This window comes from Euleptes europaea, chromosome 7 (assembly GCF_029931775.1).
Source record: "Euleptes europaea isolate rEulEur1 chromosome 7, rEulEur1.hap1, whole genome shotgun sequence".
Taxonomy (NCBI): Eukaryota; Metazoa; Chordata; class Lepidosauria; order Squamata; family Sphaerodactylidae; genus Euleptes; species Euleptes europaea.
In genome coordinates, this window is record NC_079318.1 from 74,045,764 (window position 1) to 74,071,920 (window position 26,157).

The window sequence follows — 26,157 nt, forward strand, 5'->3', positions numbered from 1 at the left end:
TAGGTTTCAGCCAGTCATCTAACCTGTACATCATTCTGGCTCTGACCGAAGCACTTGAGAGGCTGAATAAAGTTTATAAGCTGTGAAGCACTAGATCTATACTTGGGAACCAAATTATTTCCTGGAAAGAAAAACAAAGAAACCCTTTTGAAGCCCAGAGAATTCATGTGAAGAACTGATCCTCTTCATTTGGTTCACGACACTGATGTGGTTCCATCAGCAACATTTTCACCAAGACAGAGGTTTAAGCTTCTCTCATTTAAATACAAAATAGTCTGTGAAGGTCCCTCATTTTAAAATTACTTGGAATCATTACCCTAATGTGAAAGAGACTACACACAACATATGGAGCTTTTGCTCCTTGGGAATGGCAGCATATAAATGGTGGGTATAATATTACACGCAGTAATTACAGAAATATCACAATTTTAAGAAAAGAGAATATGTCCTGTAAACGTCTTCATTATTATCACCGCAGCACCTTCGTGTATTGTCGTTAAGGGAACCTGGGCTTCTATTTTGGAGGGAAATAAGAATATTAATTTTTTTGAAAACACTGCAATAAACAAGAAATATACAAGCAGGCAGCCTACACCATCTGCTGTCCTTTGGAAATTTTCACTTATAGCAGCTGCAGTCCATTCCCGTTGTTCACTCTTGTGTCCCTCTTGTGTCTCTTCTCCTTTCCCTAGTACCCAGGGCAAACTACTTCGTTCAAACAACATACGTCTTATTGTTTGCCTCAAGGCCAAGCACGCATGTGTGTATTTCACAGAGGTTCCATCCACTTTTGGCAACTAAGCCTAGCCTATTTTGTACACCGCAACGCTATCAGAATGCTGCTACCAAAACTGAAGGGAGTGCTTTTTGAGTATTGTGCTGAGAAATTCCCAAAAGTGAACAACATGAGAAAGATAACTTCATGAAGCGTTTGCAATCCACACTGCCAAGGTGTAGTGAACAATAAGGAATAGGCTTGAAAGCCTACAGATTTTAAGTTTCTCAGTCCTGTTCTTAACTTTGGTCACATAAGAGTGACAACTTTTACAAACAGCAGGAGTTACCTACTTTACTGGGGAATCTGTAAGAAATTGTTCTACTTGGGGACCCATGTGCAAGCCAAGATATGGGGTCTACACCTGTGCAGAAGCAGCCTCAGAAAATTCCAGAATGCATGCCAATTTGGCAAGGAAAACCCCTTCCACAAGAGGAGAGATGAGATTCTCTAAGTATGCCCCAAAAACGGAAGAAAAATTCATTTCCACTCAGCCATCTTTCAGCTATTACACTAGTACCATCCTCTCTAAGTTTATTAATACTGAAGGAGAAAACATCGTTATAATCTGGGGCCTGCTGCTTCTGAGAAGGAAGCTCCATTCTGGCCTTTCTCCAGCAGCAAAGAGCCCACTGAGTTGTCCTTCAGACTTCAATCAAAACAAAAGAGAATCCTGTGGCACCTTAAAGCCTAATGAATTTATTTATTTTATACATTTGTATAAGACCCTTCAGCTTGAAAGTTCTCAGTGCAGCTCACAATAGAATAAAATTACCCATAAAGATTTACAATAAATATCAACACGCCAGTGCCCAACCACTGCAGTGTCAATCTAAAAACAGACTAAGAGCAGTTGAGGCTAACTTAAAACAATCCCATGAGCTGCAACAGACCAACTTGGGCACCCCACTAGAATGCTCAGCTAAGGTTACTCATGAACAGAAAGTGCTAAAATGCTCAGTGAAGAGAGAACGTTGCCAGAGATATCAAATTTTTCATAATACATTTAGCCAGGAATGGCTTGGGATTCAATGCTGGATTCTGCTGTATTACCCAACATTTCTACCAGCATGCATTCAGCTTGTAAGTTTGTTCTCCCTTTAAATCAAAAAAAATTTTAATGCTGAAAACTGAGCATCCAGCATTGAAGCTTGCTATCTGCCCTTGGCCAGATAAAACAAGATACATGGACTAAAATGGTCTTACCGACAAAGGTTTACAGTCCGAGTCTTAAGTCGCTTAAAAAGAATTAAAATAATAAAATAAATAACATCCGAGTTACATCTGCCATTTGGACTAAGAGACTACTCTGTGGCAACGAATTGTCATTGCAGCCGTACAAAATTTTGCTACCTGAGAGGTGATTGAGGGATTATCCGCCAGTAGGAGCTTTTCTATCTTTTCTCTTTTCCTGACGGGTCCCATTCTCAGTATGAGGGGCTCAATAAACTTAGAACGGGGTATAGTGTAATAGTTACAGTTCAGGAGAACATGTTCAGTGGTTTCTAAATCCCCAGATTTGCAGGGGCATAGTCTCTCTGCCCTGGGTATCTTCTTGAATTTCCCCTCTAACATAGCAGAGGGTAAGGCTGCGCACCTAGCCAAGGTAAAAGCCCTCCTATATTTGTTTATCTCTAAGTAACAGAGATAGGCTGCCGGTGCAAGGATAAATTTGGAGTGGGGGGGAGCCATAAATAGGGGCACTCTTGCTAGATCTACTTGTTGCTCAATATCTTTAACTCTTTGGTTTATAGTTGACTAAGCTTGATCGAAGCTTGCTATCATAAACTGTGCGGCTCTCTAATCAGGAAAGTTGCTTCAGCAAAAAAATAAGAGAGCACACTTGGGGTGGGGGGGGCGGGGAACTAGCCACAACTTTTGGTCCTTGATGGAGTCAGCCGTCCATTAAATCACCTCCCACCAATCTCCATGCCTTTTTTGCCCCTTCTTTCTTTCCTTCTTTTTGCTGCCTTATTTATTTCCTGCACAGAACTGTGCCAAGAGGTGCTGAGCCCGACCAACCCCCTGCCACACAGCAGCTAGGATTCAGCTCAATGCTGCCCAGCGCCAAGGGAGCACCCTCCCCGTTCTTTCCTGGTCATAGAGCTGACAAGAGGTTGTCTCAGCAAGTTTGCTTAATCCATCATTATTTTTAGAAATTCCAAGTTTTAAAAACTGGATGTGTGTTTTTTTTTTTTTTTTTAAGTCTACATCATTTATTCTGGGTACAAAATTGAGGTTCTGGTATTGGAGGTAGAGTGTTGATTGGCCTGCCGGGCCTCATCCTTGTCCCAGGTGAACAGTGACCTACAAGGCACCCATCGTTCACCTGGAGTTGCACTCGGCACTAGAAAGATCAATGGTAGCTGGTAAGATATCTTTGAGAGAAACTCAATTGCAATTAGTGACTTTGTAAATTACTGAAATTCTAACCCCCCTGGGAAGTTTCCAAGGAGCCCCAGATCTCCTCACAACACACTTAAGAGTGTCAGAAACTATTAGAAGTGAATGTCTTTTTGTCATATCTTTATTTACTTGCAATCAAATAGTGGGGAACACTAATGGGAGCCAACGTGGTGTAGTGGTTAAGAGTGGTGGTTTGGAGCGGTGGACTCTGATCTGGAGAACCGGGTTTGATTCCCTGCCCCTTCACATGAAGCCAGCTGGGTAACCTTGGGCTAGTCACAGTTCTCTCCAAACTCTCTCAGTCCCACCTACCTCACAGAGTGTCTGTTGAGGGGAGGGGAAAGGCAGGTGATTGTAAGCCGGTTTGATTCTTCCTGAAGTGGTAGAGAAAGCCGGCATATAAAACTCTTCTTCTTCTTCTAATGGGTAGAAGTTCTAAAAAATGCCAACACCCAACAATCTCATATAGAATACTTTGACAAGCCGATCTGCCACCATTCAGCCCTGGTGAGCTTGGCTAACCATAGAAAGTGACACAATTCCACAGCCAAATGAGCAGAAGAATTTGGAACGATCAAAGATTCACAGCATTCTGATGGTGTCCACTGAATCTGTAAAACAGTCATTTAAATTCTTACACCCTATTCCTCTAAGAGAGGCTATACGGAGTGCAGACAAAAGCCCAACAGGAATCCATTCTCTTGAAAATGGTTTGAACAATAAAAGGAAATGTTCTGAACCATTCTCATTACAGTCTGAAGACTTTAATCTTGTGATCTCCTTCAGAGTATGTTCTCAAAACCCTTCAGATATCCTTAGAAGCTATAGAAAATGAGGATAATGTTTGTAGTTTAATTATGCATCTAAAGCATCGTGGAATGCTAGACACACATCTGGCAAGGTGTAATAATGTCCTGGTTATATTACCAAGACAATGGTGTTTTTTTCCCTCCAAGTTATATAGCTGTCTGATAGCTGAATATCTTAATGAGAAAAATTACTGTACACAGGATATCTGAAATGGGGAAGGCAGAAAAAAAGCAACGCTCGTTTTCTCCATTCTCCTCACAAAGATTTAATTAACAGGGGAAATACATGCCATTGACTTTGGAAAGAAGGGGTTTTCATTCTTTGTTGTATTACTCACTACAGTGACCATATTTTTCAAAGTGAAATCTCTAAAACAATTATTAGGTCAAGCTTCTATGCAAACAGCTATATGGAATTAATTTTCCATAGTCTGTTATAACGATGCTACATTTTTCCTGGGATAATGTAGGACAGAAAGGAACTCCCTGGATAAATGGTAATGGTAATCCATGTTCTGATCACATAGAGGCTGGACTACTATAATGTGCACTACATGGGGCTGTCTTTAAAGACTGTTCAGATGCTTCATTTAGTACGAAACACGGTGGTTGGGGGATGGCTATATCATATCACCCCTGTACTAAAAAATCTGTGCTGGCTGCCGATTTGATTCCAGGCACAATTCAAAGTGCAGATGCTTTTAGGTCTTTATTTGGTAATTTTACCTATTCTATTTGGTCATTTTACCTATTCTATCAGCTACTGCTTTACATTGTTTTGTGTGTCTCACCTGTTTTTATGATGATTTTGATTGTTGCCCTAGTTTATCTGCCTTCTGCTGTTGAATTGTTGATTTGTACTTCTGCTGGTCTTGCTATTTTGCAATGCATGCTTGCTGGCTTAGGACATATTTTCTTGCAGAGTGCTTTGTTATTTTTAATTACTACTTATTTTTCCTGGATATATTTATTTGCTATTGTTGTAAGCAATTCTTCCTGGTTGGTTTTAAAAGGCATGGGTGTGCTGCACCATCTGATTATTTTGATGTGCAACCTGTACTCCAGACAAGAGAATTCATTTTATCTCCCATCTCTTCAATCTATATGCAGAACATATCATAAGGAAAGCTGGATTTAACTTCAATGAAGGTGGAGTGAAAATTGGTGGAAGGAACATTAGCAATTGGAGATATAAAATGATACCACGTTACTGGCAGAAAATAGTGAAGACCTGAAATGACTCCTGATGAAGGTTGAAGCAGAAAGTGCCAAAGCAGAACATCAAGAAGACAAAAGTAACGACTACTGGGGAATTACAGAACTTTAAGGTTATCAATGAAGAAATTGAAATTGTTGAAGATTTTCTATTCCTTGGTTCCATCATCAACCAAAAGGGAGATTGCAATCAAGAAATCAGAGGGAGACTGAGACTGGGAAGCCAGCTATGAAGGAGCTAGAAAAGATTGTTAAGATCAAGTTAATTCATGCTATGATATTCCCCATTACTATGTATGGGTGTCAAAGTTGGACAATGAAGAAAGCTGACAGGAAGAAAGTTGGTTCATTTAAAATGTGGCATCGGAGGAGTTTTACGGATACCGTGGACCACCAAAAAGACAAATAAGGGATTCTAGATTAAATCATGCCTAAACTCTTCCTAGAAGCTAAATGACTAAACTGAGGCTACCATACTTTGGTTACATTATGAGAAGACAAGAGTCACTGGAAACAACAATAATACTAGGGAAGGTTGAAGGCTCTATAACGGAAGCCACAGCCCTTAGTTTGCAAGACCTGAGCAAGGCTATTAACAATAGAATGTTTTGGAGGACATTCATTCATAGGGTTGCCATAAGTCAGAAGCGACTTGATGGCACTTAACATACACAACACACAGTGGCTGAAAGTCTTACATTAAAGGTGACTTGTGCTTGACTATGTTGGAAGCTAACACTGCAATCCTAAAAAGAGTTACACCCTTCTAAATCCATAGAACCTCAAAGGGCTTAGAATGATGTGTCATCTGTTCAGGGTTGTCTCCAAAGGGACCCTAGATTCACTAGAGTTATTTTATGTTCTATCTAGGCCTTAGTATGCTATGTACCATAATTATTCCTCCTAATTATTTCTGGAAAACTGGATTCGGTGCACTTTTCTCAAAAGTGCACTATTCTCCAAAGTAAACTGGCCCTGCAAAGAACTCCTTAAACTTCCCCTTAAAAAGAAAAATAAGAGGGGAGCAAAATGTAACACAATCTGGAAAGTGTGCAAATGGAATTCACCCTACAAAAAACCCCAGCACCTACTGTAAACTTGAAACAGGTTTTAATTGGACAGTCATAGCATAGCACTATCTCATTTTCCCTTCTAATACATTCCATCCAGGTCATGGCAAGAGGGCCACAGTACCCAACTTGATATCCTTTCTCTGGTCACATCAATCCCCAGTGCCTTAGCAGAAGAGGGCCATATGACAATGTAACATCAATTCATGACACTTGCACAATGCATTACACTTGCAGTGAACCTTGCAAGATTTGCTAAGGAATTTTGACATTTCCACCTTGCAGTACATGAGTATCTTTGACAAAAAATAATCACTTTCTTTCCCATTTAGATAAAGAACCAATGTATTATTCCCGTGTGCCTTTTAGGCTATCATGCAAAACTGTCTTATTCAGGCAGACATTGCAAGGTGGCTGATTTCCACTAATATCTGGCTACCAGACTGACTTTAGCTATACTAGTACACGTGTGTCATATATTAAGTGGCTGCTTTTATTGTACTTCACATTACTGATTGGGGCTTTGGCTGCTACCAGCTTTGATTTACACAAAGAGGAAGTTGGGTGATAAATAAATGCACAAAAACAATAAATAAATATTACATTTCTAGGTGACCAAGATAGCAGGTAACAGGAATGAAAGTAATTTCATGGTTAAGAATCACTCATCTCAAGATTTTAGATTCAGGAGCATCCCTCAAAGAATAAAATTAGTGACCAGCATAATTTGTCAAACAACACTGCAAGTATCATGGCAACAAAGCTAAATGCAGGCTGCATACATTTAAATTGCTATTAATTTTCAGAGATCACTGGCACATACTAAAGATAACTGACAGCTGTTGAGAGAAAGTACTGGGGGAGGAGACTTGATTAAACACAGGCCAGCCAAAAGACTTTGCTTGTGATCGTGACTTTATAATAAAGACTATTTAAAGCATGTTCCCCCATATGATTATTTTTAAAGACCCTAAATTCCAGAAAATTACATGGTTAGGTATTCACATTTGAATCAGAAATATAATGTAAAAAATACTGATTTCAAGAAAACTGTGTATATGCATATAATTTCAGAGAAGCAGCTGATGAACTACCAAGTCATTTTTCCCTCCATCAAACTTCAGTTCCACTTGAGATATACGGATTTCACATCGCTTATGAATACATTGATAAACAAAGAATTGTTCAGAACATCTGTAAGCAAACTATGAAGAGATACTTCTTAGTGAATGAACATCATGAGTTTCACATAATGCTTGCCAAAAAATGTGCATTTGTGTATTGAGTCAAATGCACTGGAAATAGCCCAAAACACTTACCCATTGCAAATGCCTTTCACATTTGCATCTGTAGGACAATTCACTGTGGTGTAAAAATAATTCTCTTATCTGGGTACTCATCAGACCACTGCATCATGGTATCTATCTTACCAGCAGGAAAGGTGAAGTGTATAGCAACTGTAGCCCATGCTCAATTATAATATCATAGCCAAGGCACCTGGTTTTCTTCTGGTTTCTGAAGGTAGTGCATGGCAATCAAAAAGAGGCTGAAAGGGTTCAAATGTGCTGAAGACGTAACAATAGATGAAGTATCTAATTTTAAGGCTGATGTAGTTGGTAAGACATTTTGATAGAACACTGAAAAAATCACACCTCCTGAGTCAGATTCTAACGGTTATTTTCTGCTAAGCGAGAGCACTGGAAGAAGGAAGCCTTCAAGAACTCCTTCTTCCAACTGAAGGAGTCATCATCTTCCTCCAACAGAAGATTCCTCACTTAGCTAAAGAGAACAGTTGGACCCAGCCCTTTAGTTTATCTTTGTTGTAAAACTTGCTGCATCTCATAATCTGAAAGAGGACACTTTGGAGCAATTCCTTGATTATGCCTGTCAGGGGGCAATTTGAGGTGCATGCAACATTCTATGCTACATTTCAAGGGATCTGGGGTGCATCCCCTAGACTGCAGAATTCTGCTTCTAAGGAAAGAGAGACAGAAAAATTAGATAAAGAGTAGCCGAAAACAAAGGAGGGTAGAACTCCTTTACCTTTAACTGTTGAATTATAAGAAGCTCCAAGAGCTTCCATGACAACTGAACACAATCGATTAAAGTTGCATAGTACCTTTGGTGGCGGAAAGTGCTGTCAAGTTGCAGCAACACCATAGGGTTTTCAAGGAGGGAGATGAACAGAGGTGGTTTGCCACTGCCTGTCTCTGCGTAGCAACCCTGGACTTCCTGGGTGGTCTCCTGTCCAAGTACTAACCAGGGCCCATCATGCTTAGCTTCTGATATCTGACAAGATCAGGCTACCCTGGGTCATCCATGTCAGGGCACACAGTATGTTTGCAGCCCTCATTTCAAAAGTGATCTGTTAAAAAAAATGACTGGATGGATTTTGGTTCTGACTTGCTTTCATATTTTTGAAGGTACATCAAAGTCGTATTTGAAAGGCCGGGGATACTATTAATTATTATAAAAGTACAGAAGAGATGAATGATAGGGGCTATATACATTCCACAAGCATTCTGTACAAATACTGGATTGGGTAGCCTGTAAAGACATAAAGTGTATAGCCACTGCAATGCCTAATGAAACAAGTATCAGAAGTGGGGTACGGGGGGAAGCTGAGGAGAATCTCCAGTCATCTAGAGGCAATGTTTTAAGACCATACACAACTTCTCTTCCTCTCTCCCTCAACACAATCGCTAGCAGCAGAAGAATAAATTATGCAAAACAAGGAAACCTCCACAGACTTGCTTTATTTTTAATTTCCAGTTGAGAAGGCTCTTGGGATAACAAATCTGAGAAAGAACCTTGCTTCAGGCCTTGATGAGCTGCTCCCATTTAGAATAGACTGCCTGGGCCTCTCCTTACTCAATATAGTACATCTTTGACAGGGGAGCTGAGACTATGGAACTCCCCCACCGCCAAATATATTCACCTTCCTCCTTTTTTGATGATGTTTCAAAGCCAATTCCTGACCTGAAAGGACGAAAGTTCTTTGGAGGCCAGGAAGGGGCTGCACAGTCGTTCAGGCCCCCTGCGCCGGTGCCCATGCCACTTACGTCATCTAGGGTGGCATGAATGCCGGCAGGGGGACCAGGATGCCATCCTCCGCTCAGGGATGCCAACACAGCCTCGCCGGCATCTGGACAGTGCACTTCTGTGTGCCATCCTCCCGGGGGCGTTCCCAGGGTGTTCCAGCGCAGGGCCAGGGGAGGGCCCGCCTTTCAGGGGCCTCCAAAGCCCTTTCAGCCCAGGAACTCCCCCTTTCCTTTTTCCTGAGATACCGGTTTCCTGAGATATGGGTTGCATGGGTTTTTGGGAGAAGGGGAAGGTTTCGGCCTCAGTGGGGGGGGGGGCCTGAAACCTCCTTTGGAAGCAGAACTGCCTCCAGTCACCGGCGCAGCCAGCGTGGTGTAGTGGTTAAGAGCAGTGGTTTGGAGCAGTGGATTCTGATCTGGAGAACCAGGTTTGATTCCCCACTCCTCCACATGAGCGGCGGAGGATAATCTGGTGAACTGGATTTGTTTCCCCACCCCTACACACAAAGCCAGCTGGGTGACCTTGGGCAAGTCACTCTCTCTCAGCCTCACCCACCTCACAGGGTGTCTGTTGTGGGGAGGGGAAGGGAAGGTGATTGTAAGCCAGTTTGTGTCCCCCTTAAGTGGTAGAGAAAGTCGGCATATAAAAACCAACTCTTCTTCGGCTCAGGAATGGGCTATTAGTGCTAAGAAAAAGTGTTGCTCTTAGGAGCGATTTAGAGAGTCTCAGACAGGTGTATCAGTTGCCAATGTTCTCTTCTTGTATTGGTCTCTACCCTATTCAATTGGTATTTTTGCTGCCATTATTTATTTTGAATGTTTTTGTTGTTTTATGCACTTTATGTAAGTAATAGCCTATTTTTAGCTTCATTGGTGATAGCCATCTGATGGACTTATCTAAAGGAAGGAGACAAATAGTTTATAAACAGCAATATCCATATTTCAATTGCCTCAGTCCTTAGCGGCAGAGTTTCTTCTCAGCCTTCAAGGTTGTTTTTTTTACTTCAGAATGCTCTACGGTAAGGCTCGTGATCCATGAAATAAACAGACCTACCTGAACAGACCTCTTCATAGGTAGGATTTAGGGTATGTCCTCCTGCATAACCCACTTGAGTTGAGTAGACTCCTTTTTGTCGCCAAAATTTTCTTTCTGCTCCCCAGAAGCAGCCCATACCTGCGAGAAGCAAAAACCAAAGTACTATGTTGATTAACATACGTAGAAGTTCATCTCTTCGCTCAAAACACTGAGGACCAGGGACAACACGTAACAGAGCTAAAACACATTTATAAACAAAAACAACAATACAACAAAACAACACTGTGTAATACAACAATGGTAAAAAGAAAACAACAGATGGGGCAAACTTTGTAATGGAACAGAATGGATTCAGAAAATAGGTGGAAGCTGTAAAGCCAAGGAGCCAACCAAAACTCTCAAGGGGGAGTCATCCCACAAAGCATGCACAATAGAAGTTCCAGCTCTGTGACCTTTTGTATCCCACAAGTAAAGGAAATGACTAGTCTGGAGGAGAAGAAGCCAAAGTAGGCACTCCTTAGGGTATGCAGGACTCTGACCATTAAGGGTTTCAAAAGTGAGAACCAGCACCTTGAACTGAGCCTGGGAAGGAGGGGTGGCTCAGTGGTAGAGCATCTGTTTGGCAGGCAGAAGGTCCCAGGTTCAACCCCCAGCATCTCCAGTTAAAGGGACTAGGCAAGTAGGGGATGTGGAAGATATAAGCCTGAGACCCTGGACAGCCACTGCCAGTCTGAGTAGACAATACTGACTTTGATGGACCAAGGGTCTGATTCAGTATAAGGCAGCTTGTCAGGCCTGCTCTCTGCAGCGACTGCCTGACTGACTGTTTAGTTTTGGTTTCACCAGGTGCGGCTCAAGGTCGGCCCTGTTAACCACCAAATTCCTATTCTGACTCTGACTCCCGTGGGAACAGCCCTCAATGGGAGGGGGGTTGCCATGGCTTCTAATGCTATCTTGATATGACCAATACTCTTTCATATAGGCTTTGTACCGTGCCTCTAGTTCTCATTCATGCCAACTTACCTATAGCTGCTGTAAACCTGTAGACTTTTTCCAATAAATCAACTCTATTTTGGACCCCTCGTCTGTGGATGTTGTTTATGGGATTGTCACGGGACAAGTGCTCACACAGCTTCATGTGTTCATGAGCCTGTTAGGAAATCTGCAGCCATTGCAGATAGACTGATCTCTCTGTGCGCTAATAAAAAAACCAAACTACCTGCTGCATTCTGCACTAACGGAAGCTTCCAAATGATCTTTAAGGGCAAAGAGCCTGTGACAGAGGTATAAAAAAGTGCTTGCCATTTGCTTAAAAGATTGAAGCAAAATCAGTGAAGTAAGGATCTCTGCTGAGACCCACCTCCCAACGCTTATACATAAATCACTACTGCTACATGTACATCAGCAACAAAGAGTAGGCTAGACAAGTGCTCTTTGTGAGGGGAGGGGCAACCCCCATCAAAAACCTCTACCAACCAACCAAGCAACCGTCATCCAACTATCAACGATTACTAGGACTAGGCACATACACATTCAAATCCCCACCTGGGCTTCTCACACTATCTCGGTCTAACCAACCTCACAAGACTGACGTGAGGATAAAGTGGATGATATTATACTGGGAAATCATGCATAATATCCTGAGCTAGGTACCACGATGGTTGAGCAGAAACAATACAAAAATGAAGTAAACAAAATAAATAAATTTATTATACGGTACACTTAAAATACAAATTTAAAAACACAGGCCTTGAATTTAGCCTCTAGACTGAAAGTCACTGGACTAAGTAGTCCTCAGTGTACAATATATAATACATAGGAGTACCCCAAAGTTGATGATGTACAGACAAGACTACAGTCACAATATCCGGAGATCCCTGAAGGCCGGGCCGGGGGGGGGGGGAGTTATATATAAAGACAGAGGGGGAGAGAATAAACACACATGAATCTGCATCATCAGGGTTTAATTTCTATTTTCTTGCCTCCATCCAGCATATAACAAAGTTCAGGCATCTGCTCAAAGTACTAACAAATAGCTGCTCCTAGATCTAAATTTAAAAAATTAAGCAATTATCATTCAAGCAGCCTTTCAATAATGAAGGCTATGAGCCTCCAAACCCTACTCTAAAGCAGCAGCACTCTCTTTAAAAAGTGTTGTTGTTTTTTCACCATCTGACAAAATAGACTGTAATCTGTGAAAACCCACGCTATTAAGAGTAGGAGTTTTTTTTAATTATTATTTAAATTTTTATAAAGTTACAGACACCAAAACAGAAAAATAGAATTAGTTTTTAAGAAGATATAAAAAGCTCGTATCTTTTTGTTTTCAGTACACAATCAAAGACTCTGAACTTGGCTTCAAGGGTATAACCTTAAACTATCTCCCAAGGAAACTCTTTGGAGGAACTTATAGCTGCAGAACTCTGGGAGGAAAAGCCCTTGAATAAAATGGGACTTACATCTCAGCAGACCAGCTTAGGATCGTTCCCTACATCACTTTGCCATCATATAGCTAGATTTTTTTCAGCGCTTGTCACAAATACATGGGTCTTTGTTTTCCTTAAACAAAAGCAGTTTGTCATCATTTTAGAAGGTTCTACCAAAAGTATTTCTGGCTTTCAAAATGTGCAACCTTTAGTGCAGAGAATCCCCATCCACACAAAAGCCTTAGGGTTGGTTAAATGGCAGTCGTACACATTTTTACAGCATAATTTTCTTTTAGCTGATTAGCAAACTGTCAAAACACAATAATTTGTATTAATGGCAAACATTCATTTAATGTTCTGCTTCCTGGCATCTGCAATCTTTAAAGGTGGCAGAGCAATAATTAACTAAATTAGAGATCATACAGGAAGGGGGGGGGAGAATCCTCTCAGGCTAGCCAATTTATGAATGCAAATAATATTCAAAGTGCACATAAAAATGAAGCATTCATTCACCGACATGGCCAGTTAACCAAGTCAGTCAGAATCTCAATTCAGCAAAATTTCACTGACTTCAAAAGTGTTTCACTGATCATCAAGATTTTCAGATAAGAGCTACCAAACATACAGCAGCTTCATATATAGAAACTCTGCTTCACACATAAACACAGCTCAGTGGAAAGCCTTAAAATTTGCATGCACATTGTTCTCAGTTTAATCCCTGGCATCTCCAGGAAAAAGGACCTCAGGAAAAAAACCCTGCATGAAACCTTAGAATCTGTTGTACATGAGGGAGGGGAGAGGAGAGTACTGGATGAGATGAACCAATGGTTTGTCTTGGAATAAAGGAGCTTCATATATTCGTATTTCCATCGAGCTAGATTCAAACCACCATTCTTCTAAGTTGATTTAAACAATGCCATCACCCATCCAATATTACAGGGTTCAGTTTTTATTTTGAATCATAAGATCTTGATGGAGGGGAGCTGGGTTCTACTGGACATCCTGAGATGTATTCTTTTTTTTCTTTTTTTTGTCTAGAGCAATTTAGACCAGGTCATCTCTTCAAGTGAATCATAATAGTTCTGCTGCCTTCTTTCAGTTTCAAAGTCCCTTTGAAAACACAGTTAACAGAACAAAGCCATACCTGCCATCAAATAGATCAGAAAGACGTGGCCTTTCTTTGAAACTTCAGAAACTAACTTCAAACTAAAGTTATGTTCTCTGGCCAGCTCTTATCTTGGTTGCTGGTTGAAATGTACGAAAAACAAAGAGACAATATGTCTGACAATCTGAGAAGTGTGCATCCAGAATGTTCTGAATCCACTGCTAGATAAAAGGAGTAAAGGAAATTAATTTGGAACTGTATTCTGTGTCTCAGAGCTCTCTGATTCTTAGGGTTGCCAGGTCCCTCTTCGCCACCAGCGGGAGGTTTTTGGGGCAGAGTCTGAGGAGGGCAGGGTTTGGGGAAGGGAGGGACTTCAATGCCATAGAATCCAATTGCCAAAGCAGCCATTTTGTCCAGGTGAACTGAGCTCTATCAGCTGGAGATCAGTTGTAACAGCAGGAAATCTCCAGCTAGTACCTGGAGGTTTGCAACCCTACTGATTCTCAAGCACTTTGAGTATTGGTTCAGATCACCAAAATTGAATCATTGTGATGCCTAGAGAAGAGAAACCTCCTGTTCAGAAACCCACTGGGAAAAGGCAGGATCCAGCCTTTTCCCAGCATCTTAACCAGAGTCAAACAGTGGCTTGAAGACACACAGCACAGACTGCTATCCCCTTTACTTGCCTTTCCCTGAGAAGGTGAAGTTTGAGCCATCAGCTTCTCTGTAGCGGATCAGCAAACTGTAGACCATTACAGTAAGACCAGAAATACGGTCTGAAGATGCAGGATAAAAGTCTGCTGCTGAAACTAAGGAGATCTGGCCTGAAGCCATGCCTTGATAGGATGCCAACCTAGGAATTAAATATAAACTGCTGTGTTTTCAAAGGCAGCATCAAGAATGTTGCAAATTCTCCAAAGACAATAATATGACAAAGAAAAAATTAAAAACTGAGCATTTGATTCCTGGCGAAGTCATCACACATGTCAGTCCAGCAAGTGACAAACTGAGACTTATTTTCTATTTATGCAACATACTGGTGAACTTCGATCCCAAGAAGAAGAGAATGTACAAGTCAAAGCGATGCCATAAATTCATCCAATCCTGCAAAAGCAATATGTTGCAGAGATACGTTCTTCTCTGTACTGTGTTTCTCAGCTTTACAATTCAGGCCCTTAAATACAGTGAAGGAAAATATTATGCATCCTAGGCATACAGAATCAAAGGCTCATTTCAGACACCACATGAAAAACAGAGTTGCACTTACCTGTAACTGCTGTTCATTGAGGTCTTTGGTGCAGCCCCACATGTGGGACTGCGCCTGCGCTCAGGCCTGCCGCTGGAAACTTTTATTAGCCTCAAACCTCTAATTGGGGATGCCCCTCCCCTTGATGCGCGGACTGGCCTTGCGCCGAACCCACCGCGTGCTCCTGGGCGGAGCATCCCATCCCTCCTCAGCTCCTCGCCCGCTGCCGACCCTTGTCAATCAGCGGATAGTAGGCCCTTATGTGCCTGGTGGCAACATGTCATCAGCCTGATAATCTTACATCTCTGCTATGTTCTTGTTGTCTCTCTCGTTTCTTTCCTTTTTCTTTCTTTTTTTTTTTTTTAGGTCGACAGCGGGGTAGGAGGGAGGGATGTGTGTCTGCACCGAAGACCTCAATGAACAGCAGTTACAGGTAAGTGCAACTCTGTTTTCATTTTCAGTCTTCGGTGCAGCCCCACATGTGGGATTTTAACAAGCTTACCCATCTGGAGGTGGGTGTCGATCTAGGAGAACAATGGTTGGAGGACCGCCTTTCCTACTTCAGCACCTCTTCTTGCCTGTAAGTCCAAGGCGTAGTGTCTGATGAACGTGTCCTCGTTTGACCACGTCGCCGCCTTACAGATGTCATGGATGGGAACCTGTCTGTGAAGAGCAGCGGAAGAGCCCTGGGCTCTGGTAGAGTGGGCTCGGACTTCTAAAGGGCATGTCTTGCTCGCTTCTTTGTAAGCAAGTCTTATGGCTACTACCACCCATCTATCTATGGACTGGGGGGATGCTGGCTTTCCCTTCTTGGGACCTTGGTAGCAATACGGAGGAATTTAAACTTCCTGAAGTGTTTTGTTCTATCAATGTAGTACAGGATGGCCCTCTTAAGATCCAGGGTGTGGAGGGTCTTCTCATCTGGAGAAGCTGCGGTCGGGAAGAAACTGGGAGTACCAGGCCTTGAGTCATGTGAAAGCTCGAGACCACCTTAGGTTGAACTTGAGGCTGAGCTGCACTCCCTCGTTGTATACCTTGAGGAAGGACTATCCACCCTAAGGGCAGTCAGATCACCAACCCTCCTGGTAGAGGTGACAGCAACTAAGAATGCCACCTTGACTGAAAGTAGAGACAAATGTACGTGAACCAAGGGTTTAAATGGGGTAGCATGAGCTTGGCCAGTACCAGGGAGAGGAACCACTGAGGGGCCAGGTTGTATATTGGGGGAAACAAATTATTGAGTCTCTTTAGGAGCACGTGAAGAGGGGGTTAGAGAAAAAAAAGTGTACCCTTCTATCTTATTATGAAAAGCCGAAATTGCGGCTAAATGTACCCGTACAGAGGATACTGTGAGACCCGTCTAGGTCAATTCCAACAGGTAATCCAAATTACGTGGGAGGGGGCAGGGAAAGGGAGACAGCCCCCGAGACTTGGACCATCTGTGAAATCTCTCCCACTTTCTATAAGAATCACGTGTGGAAGGTTTTCTGGCTTGAAGAATCATTTCCTTTACTGGGGAGGAAAAAGCCCGTCTCTGGCTGGGTTCCACCCTCCAAACTGCCAAATGTAGTCTGTTCACATCGTGGTGTTTGAGATTGCCCCACCTGAGCAATCCTGGGTGTCTGGGGAAGGTTCTGTAGTTCCCTCCTGCTAAATGCATAAGTTCCGAAAACCAGATCTGTCGGGGCCACAAAGGGCCTACCAGGATGCACAAGGTGTTGTCTGCTCTGATTTTCCCCAGAGCCCTCGCTAGCAGAGGGAAGGGTGGGAAGGCATAAAAGGGGTGCCAGAAAAGTGATCTGAAAGACATCCCCTAAGGACCCCGGGTCGTTCCCCGCTAGGGAACAAAGTTTTGCTCCGCCTTCCTATTCTCTCTGGTGGCGAACAGGTAGACTTGAGGGACCCCCCAATCCTGAAAGATCGGCTGCAGGAACAACTCTTGAAGCTCCTGCTGAGGGAGTCCGTCCAGGTGTTGTGTGCTCCAGCTATGTGTATCGCCCTCGAGTGAAAGTCATTTGAGAGAGCCAACTACCAGACTCTCTGTGCCTCCAAACACAATGGTATGGATCCGGAGCCCCTGTTTGTTGATGTAATACACCATGGAGGTGTTGTCGGATTGAAGGAGCGCCTTGGCCCACGCAGGAAATGTGTAAAGGAGGTAAGTGCATAACGTACAGCCTGTAATTCTAACAGGTTAATATATATGGATGACTCACCGACATCCCACCTCCCTTGTATGGACATATCGCCACAATGCCCCCCCAACCCTCCAGGGAGGCGTCAGTGGTTAGGGTGAAATTAGGGTTCCAGTAGCTAAAGGGAATGCCCCTTAGGAGATTAGACTCAGAGAGCCACCCTTGCAAAGATCTTAGGGTTCTCCTAGGGATGTAGAGCCTATGTAACTGTGAGAGACGGGGAAATCAAAGCTTGTAGAAACCAGTTCTGGAGACCTCTCATCTGCAATCTAGCGAAGGGGGTGACAGTTGTAGTGGAAGCCATAAGGCTTAACAATCTCTGGATGGAAATAACCGGTTGATGTCTACACCTTGTAAAGTGTTGCACCATGCGTTTGATTGCTATTACCCTTTCTTGGGGTAGGGAAGCTCTTCCCCGGTTAGGGTCTAGCACCGCTCCTATGAACTGGGCCTGTGGAGAAGATGTCAGCTTGGACATCTTTAGGTTAACCATGAGACCCAGCCTGTCACATGTGGAAAGCACCAGCTCAAGAGAGGACGACAAGGTAGTTGGGCTATCTGTTAGAGGTAATGAGCTCCATCACAGAAGGTAGTGAGACCGTACGGAATTTAGAAATCCGTAAACATTTATTAAGGACTCTGAGGTCAATAATAGGTCTGGAGCCTCCATCCTCTTTCTCCACCATAAAAATTCTGGAGGAAAAAACCAAAACATGTTGGGAAAAACTCCTTGAATAGCGCCCTTCAGCAGGAGCTCTTATAACTGGGAGGCAAACTCTGGAAAAGGGTTGTCCCGTGCAGAACTAGTGGGAGAACACGTGGGCTGAGCCTTAAACTCCAGGCGATAGACCTCCAAAATGACTCTGAGTACCCAAGAGTCCGAACAAATGGAATGTCAGGCTTCAGCAAATCTGGCCAGTCTCTCCAGGAAAGGAAATTCCCCTTGAGCGGTCATCTCAGGTAGTCAGAACCTCTGGTTGGGTTGCCCTTGCTCCTTGTGCTGGGGGCAAGTAGTGGGCCTCTGCTTAAAATTATGTTTGCATTGCCCAGATTGGTTGGGCTGTTGATGGAACTTTCCCTGAAGAGGATATGGCTGGTATCTTTGGTACCGTTGACTCTTATGGAAGGGTGTTTCGAAGCTCTGGTAACGGGGCTGGAGTCTCTCTCGTTGAGTTTGGAAAGAGGGAGTGATGCCGCGTGATCTTGCCATCTGGCGATCTTTTTCGATGTTAGTCAGGAACTCAGTTGTCCCTGCTGCGAACAGAGCATCACCTTTGAATGGAAGATCCTCTATTTGCAATCTCGTCTCTAAGGGGAGGGCAGTGGTGTGTGACCAGGAGTGGCTTCTCAAGGAAAACTCTGTGGCCATGGACCTGGCCGCAAGCTCGGCAGCATGCTTGTCTGCGCTAATCTCTTGTTTGGACAAGCGAATTGCTTCCGCTTGGATGAGCTTTAGGGCGGATCTGGACCTCTCGGGTAGGAGGTCTAGATGAGGGGTGACTTTTTCCCATAGGAAAAGTTGATAGCTCCCCCCAAGGTCATTTGGTAGTTTGCGATACGGAAGTTTAAGCTGCTGAGGTGTACGCCCGTCTGCCTAGCTGATCTATTCTCCTGCTCCCTTTGTCTATAGGGGTGGAGTGATGGCCTTGCCCCTGTCTGGATGGCATTTCCCCCATAACTATAGAGGATGGGGGGGTGAACCATCAGGAACTCTCCAGAGTCCGGCTTGACCCTATAGAGATTTTCTATTTTCTTGGTTGGAGGGGGGAAGAAGCTAGTTTCTTCCAAACCGATCTGGTGAAATCAGATAAACCTTCCAGGATGGGGAAGGCTGCAATGCCTGGTGAATCCGGATATAGATGGTTGAGTATGTTATCATTAGGCTTGTTGTCTGATGTGGAAATGTTGATATCCAATGCCTCTGCCATCCGGATCATTTGCATAGTCCTCAGTCTTAGGTCCTCTGAGGGTGAGGAAGCTTTAGTATCCCGCACCAACTCATCAGGAGAGGGATCAGAGATGCCCTCTGAGCTGTCCACTGAAGCTCTTGCTTCTGATTCATCTGGCTCTGAGTCAACCTTAGGGCTCCATTGAGTAAGGGGAGTAAAGGGTTAATTCAGCTGCGGGGTGTTGAGGGCGAGCGGTTCGCCTTGCAGACTGATTTGCTTGTACCGGCAAAATGCCATCCAATCTTGTACCAGTGCTGGAGAAAATGGTTTAGTAGTAGGAGCAGAGTGGGGTTGTGCAGCTCGAAGAAACACTGGAGCGGGAAGCCCGAGTGAAATAACGGGGTTCTCAGTACTGGGAGTGGTGCTGTCTCAAGGATCGTCGGATCCGAGATCGCCTGCATGGGTGTAGCCCGCTTGGAAACCCGGGCGGCTGGAGGATCTTGCTTGTGCTTCTTGGGGACATGCGTCGGATCCGACTGAGGGGATGGATCCGAAGGTCTCGGATCCGAGCTGGATCCGGGTGTCAGCAAGATCAGGGCCGAATGGATGGAGAGTGCGCCCCGCAGCGATCACTTGTCTCTCCGGATACGGTTGAAGAACTAGACGAGGGCTGGTCAGGAGGCCCTGAGCGGCAGCCCAGAGTGAAGAATTCACAAATCGAAAGTAATCTCGAAGAAGAAAGTCTGAGGTCAGGAAAAAGCTCCGTTCTCAGCGGCGGCAAAGGAACTGAGGAGGGAGGGGATGCCCCGCCCAGGAGCACGCGGTGGGTTCGGTGCGAGGCCGATCCATGCATCAAGGGGAGGGGCATCCCCAATTAGAGGTTTGAGGCTAATAAAAGTTTCCGGCGGCAGGCCTGCGCGCAGGCGTAGTCCCACATGTGGGGCTGCAGCGAAGACTGAAAATGAACTATTGTTTAATTAAACTAATTCTAAACACAACCACTCTGTTAAGTATAGTGGGCTAGGGTACATACAACCAGAATGTGAAACCAGGGTCTGAAGCTAGTTTCTTAATTAGAGTTTTGCAGGCTTAATCTTGGTCTTGAAGCGGGTCGTGCTGTTCGGATGACAGGCTCTTAGAATGTTTCACTTACTGAGAAGTGAAGGTATCTTATTCAGCCAGTCATTGATTAAGCAGGACCCAACAACTTTACTTACTTTTAAAAAGCAAGTCTTTTTATTGATATACTTCTAGTAAAATATATGTAAATGCAGATTATCAAGTCTTTAACACTTCTATAAAAACTCTTGCAAAATACAATGTATTACAATGTATGCAGTAAAAGAAAGCAAGTCTTACATACTATTCAGTTTTAAAATCCAACTTCTAAAATATAACAGTCAAATTATTCTGATTCAGTTCAAAGTATCTAATTCACAAAGTCTAGAGTAAAGTATTTAAGCCATACATACCATTCAGCCTTTTCTGAGAGCCTTTTGGAAGGTTCTGATTCTCTAGCTGTACTGTGGCTGCATTTATACTGTTTCACACTCATTAAGAGTGAAGGGGGATTTTTATTCCCACTTTCAGACAACATTTTTATCCATCAAGAGGAATACCTTTTATTCCCTCTATCAGATATCAGGAGCAGTGCAGTAATGCCATAGTTGCAGCTGCTCAGCTCCCCATGACCATATATGGGCTTCCTTTCCTTTCAGTCTATTTTGCTTAAAGTATAAACACTCATTTCTGAGTTCCATGATACGTTATATACTTAATTTTTATACCATCCTCTTCGTTAGGGCAATACGCATTAAATGAGACTACTTAGAAATCTGTAGCACAATATTTAACTATATAACTCATAAAACACAATTATTGCTTACATTGTCACTTTCTGACCATCTGTCAGTAACACATAGCCTTGAGTAAGGTTACAGAAGGCAAGAAAGCATATTATTCATATCTTTGATAGGACTGCAGGAATTTTTAATGCCTTTAAGTTATAAAAAGCAAAGTTTAAGCTATTAATGCACTTTTAGTACATTTAAGATATCTTCAGTAGACCTTGAGAAGGGCAAAACTGTTCTGCCTTTGAAATTCAGCTGACAGCTGAGTCAGAAAAGGTGATTTTAGTTACATCTTTTTGACAGATAATGAAAAGTGCTCTGTTCTTCTCCCTTCAAGGACAAGACCAGTTAGTTAGTTAGTTAGCTCTTGAAAGAGCTGACCTTGAGAGAATTCTGTCAGCCTGTTCTAAGGACATTTGCATTACACAGGCTTTTCATTACATTACATCTCTGCAGCTTGTGGCTCAGTTTGCATGATGTGTTCAAGCTCTACAGGGAATTAATTCTGCACATGTACACAAAATACCATAATTATGTCAGAGACTGTGACAGTCTATTCCTCGACATCATTTTCCATGGTTACACAACAAAGGTAATGAAATCAGTATTAGTTTGGGGAAGGGCTGTAGCTCAGTGGTAGAGCATCTGCTTGGCAAGCAGACGGTCCCAGGTTCAATCCCAGGAATCTCCAGTTAAAGGGACTAGGCAGGTAGGTAATGTGAAAGACCTCTACCTGAGACCCTGGAGAGCCACTGCCAGTATGAGCAGACAATATTGACATTGATGGACCAAGGGTCTGATTCAGTATAAGGCAGCTTCATGTGTTCATGTGTCAAATCTGCAAGCTGAACCCTGGTTTCACAAACTAACCATATGTAAAGTTAAACTATGGTTTTATGTTATGTCTCAGACTCTCAGTCATGTCATAGTGGATCAAACATTACTTGTCAGGAGTAAAACAAAAAGCAGTTAAGTTGGTAAATTTGTTTACAGAACAATCTACTTTCTTCCTGTCAGCTTTCTTTATTGTTCAACTTTCACACCCATGCATAGTAACAGGGAATACTATAGCATGAATTCACTTGATCTTGCTTGCCAGTGACACATCCATACACTTTTCTAGCTCCTTCATGACTGCCCTTCCCAGTCTCAATCTCCTTCTGATTTCTTGATTGCAGTCTCCCTTTTGGTTAATGACAGAGTCAGGGAACAGAAATCTTGAACAACTTGATTTCTTCATTATCAATCTTAAAGCTGAGTAATTCTCCAGTAGTCATTACTTTTGTCTTCAATGTTCAGCTGTAGTCCTCTTTGGCACTTTCTGCTTTAACCTTCAGAAGTTGTTTCAAGTCTTATTTTCTGCCAGTAATGTCTTCCATACCATGTGCCAAATCTCTTTAAGTCAACAAATGATAAAAAGGGAACTAGTTTTTCAATATAGTTATTTATAGAAGCTCCTTAAATGTGGTCAATCCAGGTCTTTCATCTTATTTCAGTGGGAAAATGGGGCCATGGATTAGTGGTAGAAAACAGAGTTGCACTTACCTGTAACTGCTGTTCACTGACATCTTCGGTGAAGCCCCACATGTGGGACTGTGCCTGCGCGCAGGCCTGCCGCCGGAAAATTTTACTAGCCTTAAACATCAAAGTGGCAAGCGGGACTGGCCTCCGCACCGAACCACCGCGTGCTCCTCGCCCACCGCCAACCATAGTCAAGGATCATCCAAGAGTCTGGTACTAAAATAACTTTTCTTTTTCTAACTCTGTCCCCCCCCCTTTTTTTTTTTTTCTTTCTTTCTTTTTTAGGTTGACAGCGGGGTAGGAGGGAGGGATGTGTGTCTGCACCGAAGACGTCAATGAACAGCAGTTGCAGGTAAGTGCAACTCTGTTTTCATCTTCCGTCTTTGGTGCAGCCTCACATGTGGGATATTAGCAAGCTTACCCATCAGGAGGTGGGTGTCGATTTAGGAGAACAACGTCTGGAGCACAGCTCTGCCCACTTTCGGCATCCTTTCTGGCCTGCAGGTCTAGTGCGTAGTGCTTGACAAATGTGTCCTCACTTGCCCACGTCACAGCTTAACAGATGTCACCGATCGGGACCCTTCTGTGGAGAGCAGTGGAAGATCCTTGCGCCCTAGTGGAATGAGCTCGAATCTCTAGTGGACATGTTATTCTCGCTTGCTTATAAGTGAGTCTAATTGCAGAATTACCCATCGTGCTATGGACTGGGATGACGCGGGTTTCCCTTTCTTGGGAACTTGGTAACAAATAAAAAGTGAATTTGATTTTCTAAAGTGTTTCGTCCTGTCAATGTAATAAAGGATGGCCCTTTTGAGATCTAAAGTGTGGAGGGTCTTCTCTGCTTGGGAAGACGGGCGTGGGAAGAAAACTGGCAGAACCAGGTCCTGGGCCATATGAAAACTGGAGATCACCTTAGGTCTGAACCTAATACTAGGATGCAGCACTACCTTCTCATTCTATATCCTGAGAAAAGGGCTATCGATTCAGAGAGCTGCTAGTTCCCCTACACGTCTAGTTGACGTGACCGCAATGAGGAACGCTACCTTAGCAGAAAGTAGTGACATATGTGCATGAGCGAAGGGTTCGAAAGGGTAAAGCATAAGCTTTGCGAGTACCATGGAGAGGGACCACTGAGGGGCTAGCTTGGGAACAGGGGGAAACAAATTATTGGGTCCCTTTAGGAAGCGCTTGGAGAGGGGATGTGAGAAAACTGTGTAGCCCTCAATCCTATCATGAAAGGCAGAAAGGGCAACGAGATGCACCCGCACCGAAGACACTGAGAGGCCTGTCTTGGTGAGATCCAGAAGGTAGTCTAGTACTCTGGGGAGTGGGCAAATATAAGGAGACAGTCCTCTGGATCCGGCCCACCTGTCAAACCTCTCCCATTTCCTATCATATGAATAACGGGTAGAGGGTCTCCTAGCTTGAAGTATCACTTTTCTCACTGGAGAGGACAGACCTACTGCTGATTGGGTAGGATTCTCCAGGCTGTGAGATGCAATCGGTTCACGTCGTGGTGAACTAGATCCCCCCAATGCAAAAGGGCTGAATGGTTGGGGAATGGCCTGTGAACCCCCCTCGCCAGATGAACCAGTTCCGTGAACCAAATTTGGCAAGGCCACCTGTGAGCGATTAGAATGCACGAAGTGTTGTCTGCTCTGATCTTCCCTAGAACTCTTGTCAGGAGGGGGAAGGGGGGGAAAGCATAGAACAAGCAGCCCTACCAGGTGATCTGAAATGCATCCCCCAGGGACATCTGATCGTTCCCTGCTAGAGAGCAAAACCTGCTCGCCTTCCTGTTGTTCCTGGTGGCGAACAGGTCGACCTGAGGCACCCCCGATTTCCGGAATATTGGTTGTAGGAAGTAGTCCTGCAGTTCCCACTCGTGATTTGTGATGAACTCCATGCTGAGTGAGTCTGCCCAGGCATTGTGTATTCCTGCTATGTGAATGGCTCGCAAGTGGATGTCGTTCGAGATGGCCACTCGCCAGACTTTCTGTGCTTCCGTGCATAGAGGAATAGAGCCCGTGCCCCCCTGTTTGTTGATGTAGAACACCGTACAGGTATTGTCTGATTGAAGGAGAGTCCTGGAGCCTCGCAGGATATCTGCAAAAGAGGTAAGTGCATAACGTACCACTCTTAATTCTAGCATGTTAATGTGTAGGGATGCTTCTTTGGGCTCCCACCTCCCTTGGACTGAATGGTCGTTACAATGCCCTCCCCAGCCCTCCTTGGAGGCATCCGTGGTGAGGGTGAAATCAGGGCTCCAGCAGCCAAAGGGCATGCCTTTCAGTAAGTTGGGTTCAGAAAGCCACCATTGAAGGGATCTGAGAATCCCTCTCGGGATAGAAAGTCTGTGCATTCGGGAATGATGGGAGACGTCAAAAGTCCTAATAAACCAGTTTTGGAGTTGTCTCATCTGTAGCCTGGCAAAAGGGGTGACAGCTGTAGTGGAGGCCATAAGGCCCAACAGCCTTTGGATAGAGACCACTGGTTGATACCTACACCTTGTGAAGTGGTGGATGAGGCGTTTAATAGCTACAATCCTTTCTTGGGGTAGGAACGCCTTTCCCCTGATTGAATCCAACACAGCTCCTATAAACTGTGCCCTAGGGGAGAGGACCAATTTGGATTTCTTCAAATTGACCATTAGCCCCAGCCTGTCACATGTGGAGAGTACCAGTTCTAGGTGGGACAACAGTATATCGGGGCTGATTGCTGTAAGCAGCCAGTCGTCAAGGTAAGGGTAGATACTACATCTCTGATCTCTTAGGCAAGACATAACCACTGCCATGCATTTTGTAAAGACTCTAGGGGCTGTAGCAAGACCAAATGGAAGAACAGTGTAGCGAAACACCTCTTTTCCATATCTAAACATCAGGAATTTTCTATTATCTGGGTGTATAGAGACGTGAAAGTACGCGTCTTTACGGTCTAGCACAGCAAACCACGTACTTGGGGTGATAAGTTCCATAACAGAAGTCAGGGAGACCATCCGGAACTTTGAAATTCTTAAGCATTTATTAAGATATCTAAGATCAATAATGGGCCTGGAGCCTCCATCTTTTTTGTCCACCATGAAGATCCTGGAGAAGAAGCCAGAACAGTGTGGTGATGCCCTTTGAACGGCACCCTTCAGAAGAAGTTCTTCTAACTGGGGTGCGAAATCAGGAAACGGGTTGTCTCTTGCGGAACTAGCAGGAGAGCAAACTGGGAGGAACTTAAACTCTAGGCGGTAGCTTTCAGTGATAACTTTGAGGACCCAAGAGTCCGAACAAATGGAGTGCCAGGCCTCGGTGAACTGTGCTAGGCTATCTAGGAAGGGTAGATCCTCTTGGCTAGCCTGGAGTGTTAGTCAGAATCTCTGAGTATTTTGCCTCTGATTCTTCTGTTGTGTGCCAGGGGCCGATCGTTGCTTGAAAGCGGGTTTGGCTGGTCTTGTTGGCCATGCTGATGGAATTTTCCTTGGGGAGGATACGGTTGGAATCGTTGATAACGTTGGTTCCTCTGATATGAGGATCCGAAGCTCTGATGTCGGTGCTGGAATCTGTCACGTTAAGGTTGGAAAGATGG

At 43.8% G+C, this 26,157-nt stretch overlaps 1 protein-coding gene across 2 annotated transcripts in view; it reads right to left on the bottom strand.

The window, feature by feature from the left end:
- Positions 1-26,157, bottom strand: part of MSRA (methionine sulfoxide reductase A) — a 504,699-nt gene that overhangs the window by 111,556 nt on the left and 366,986 nt on the right. For both annotated transcript variants that reach the window (XM_056853955.1, XM_056853956.1), the window contains one exon: positions 10,371-10,490. In XM_056853955.1, coding sequence (XP_056709933.1) covers positions 10,371-10,490 — 120 coding nt within the window. The remainder of the gene's footprint in view (positions 1-10,370; positions 10,491-26,157) is intronic.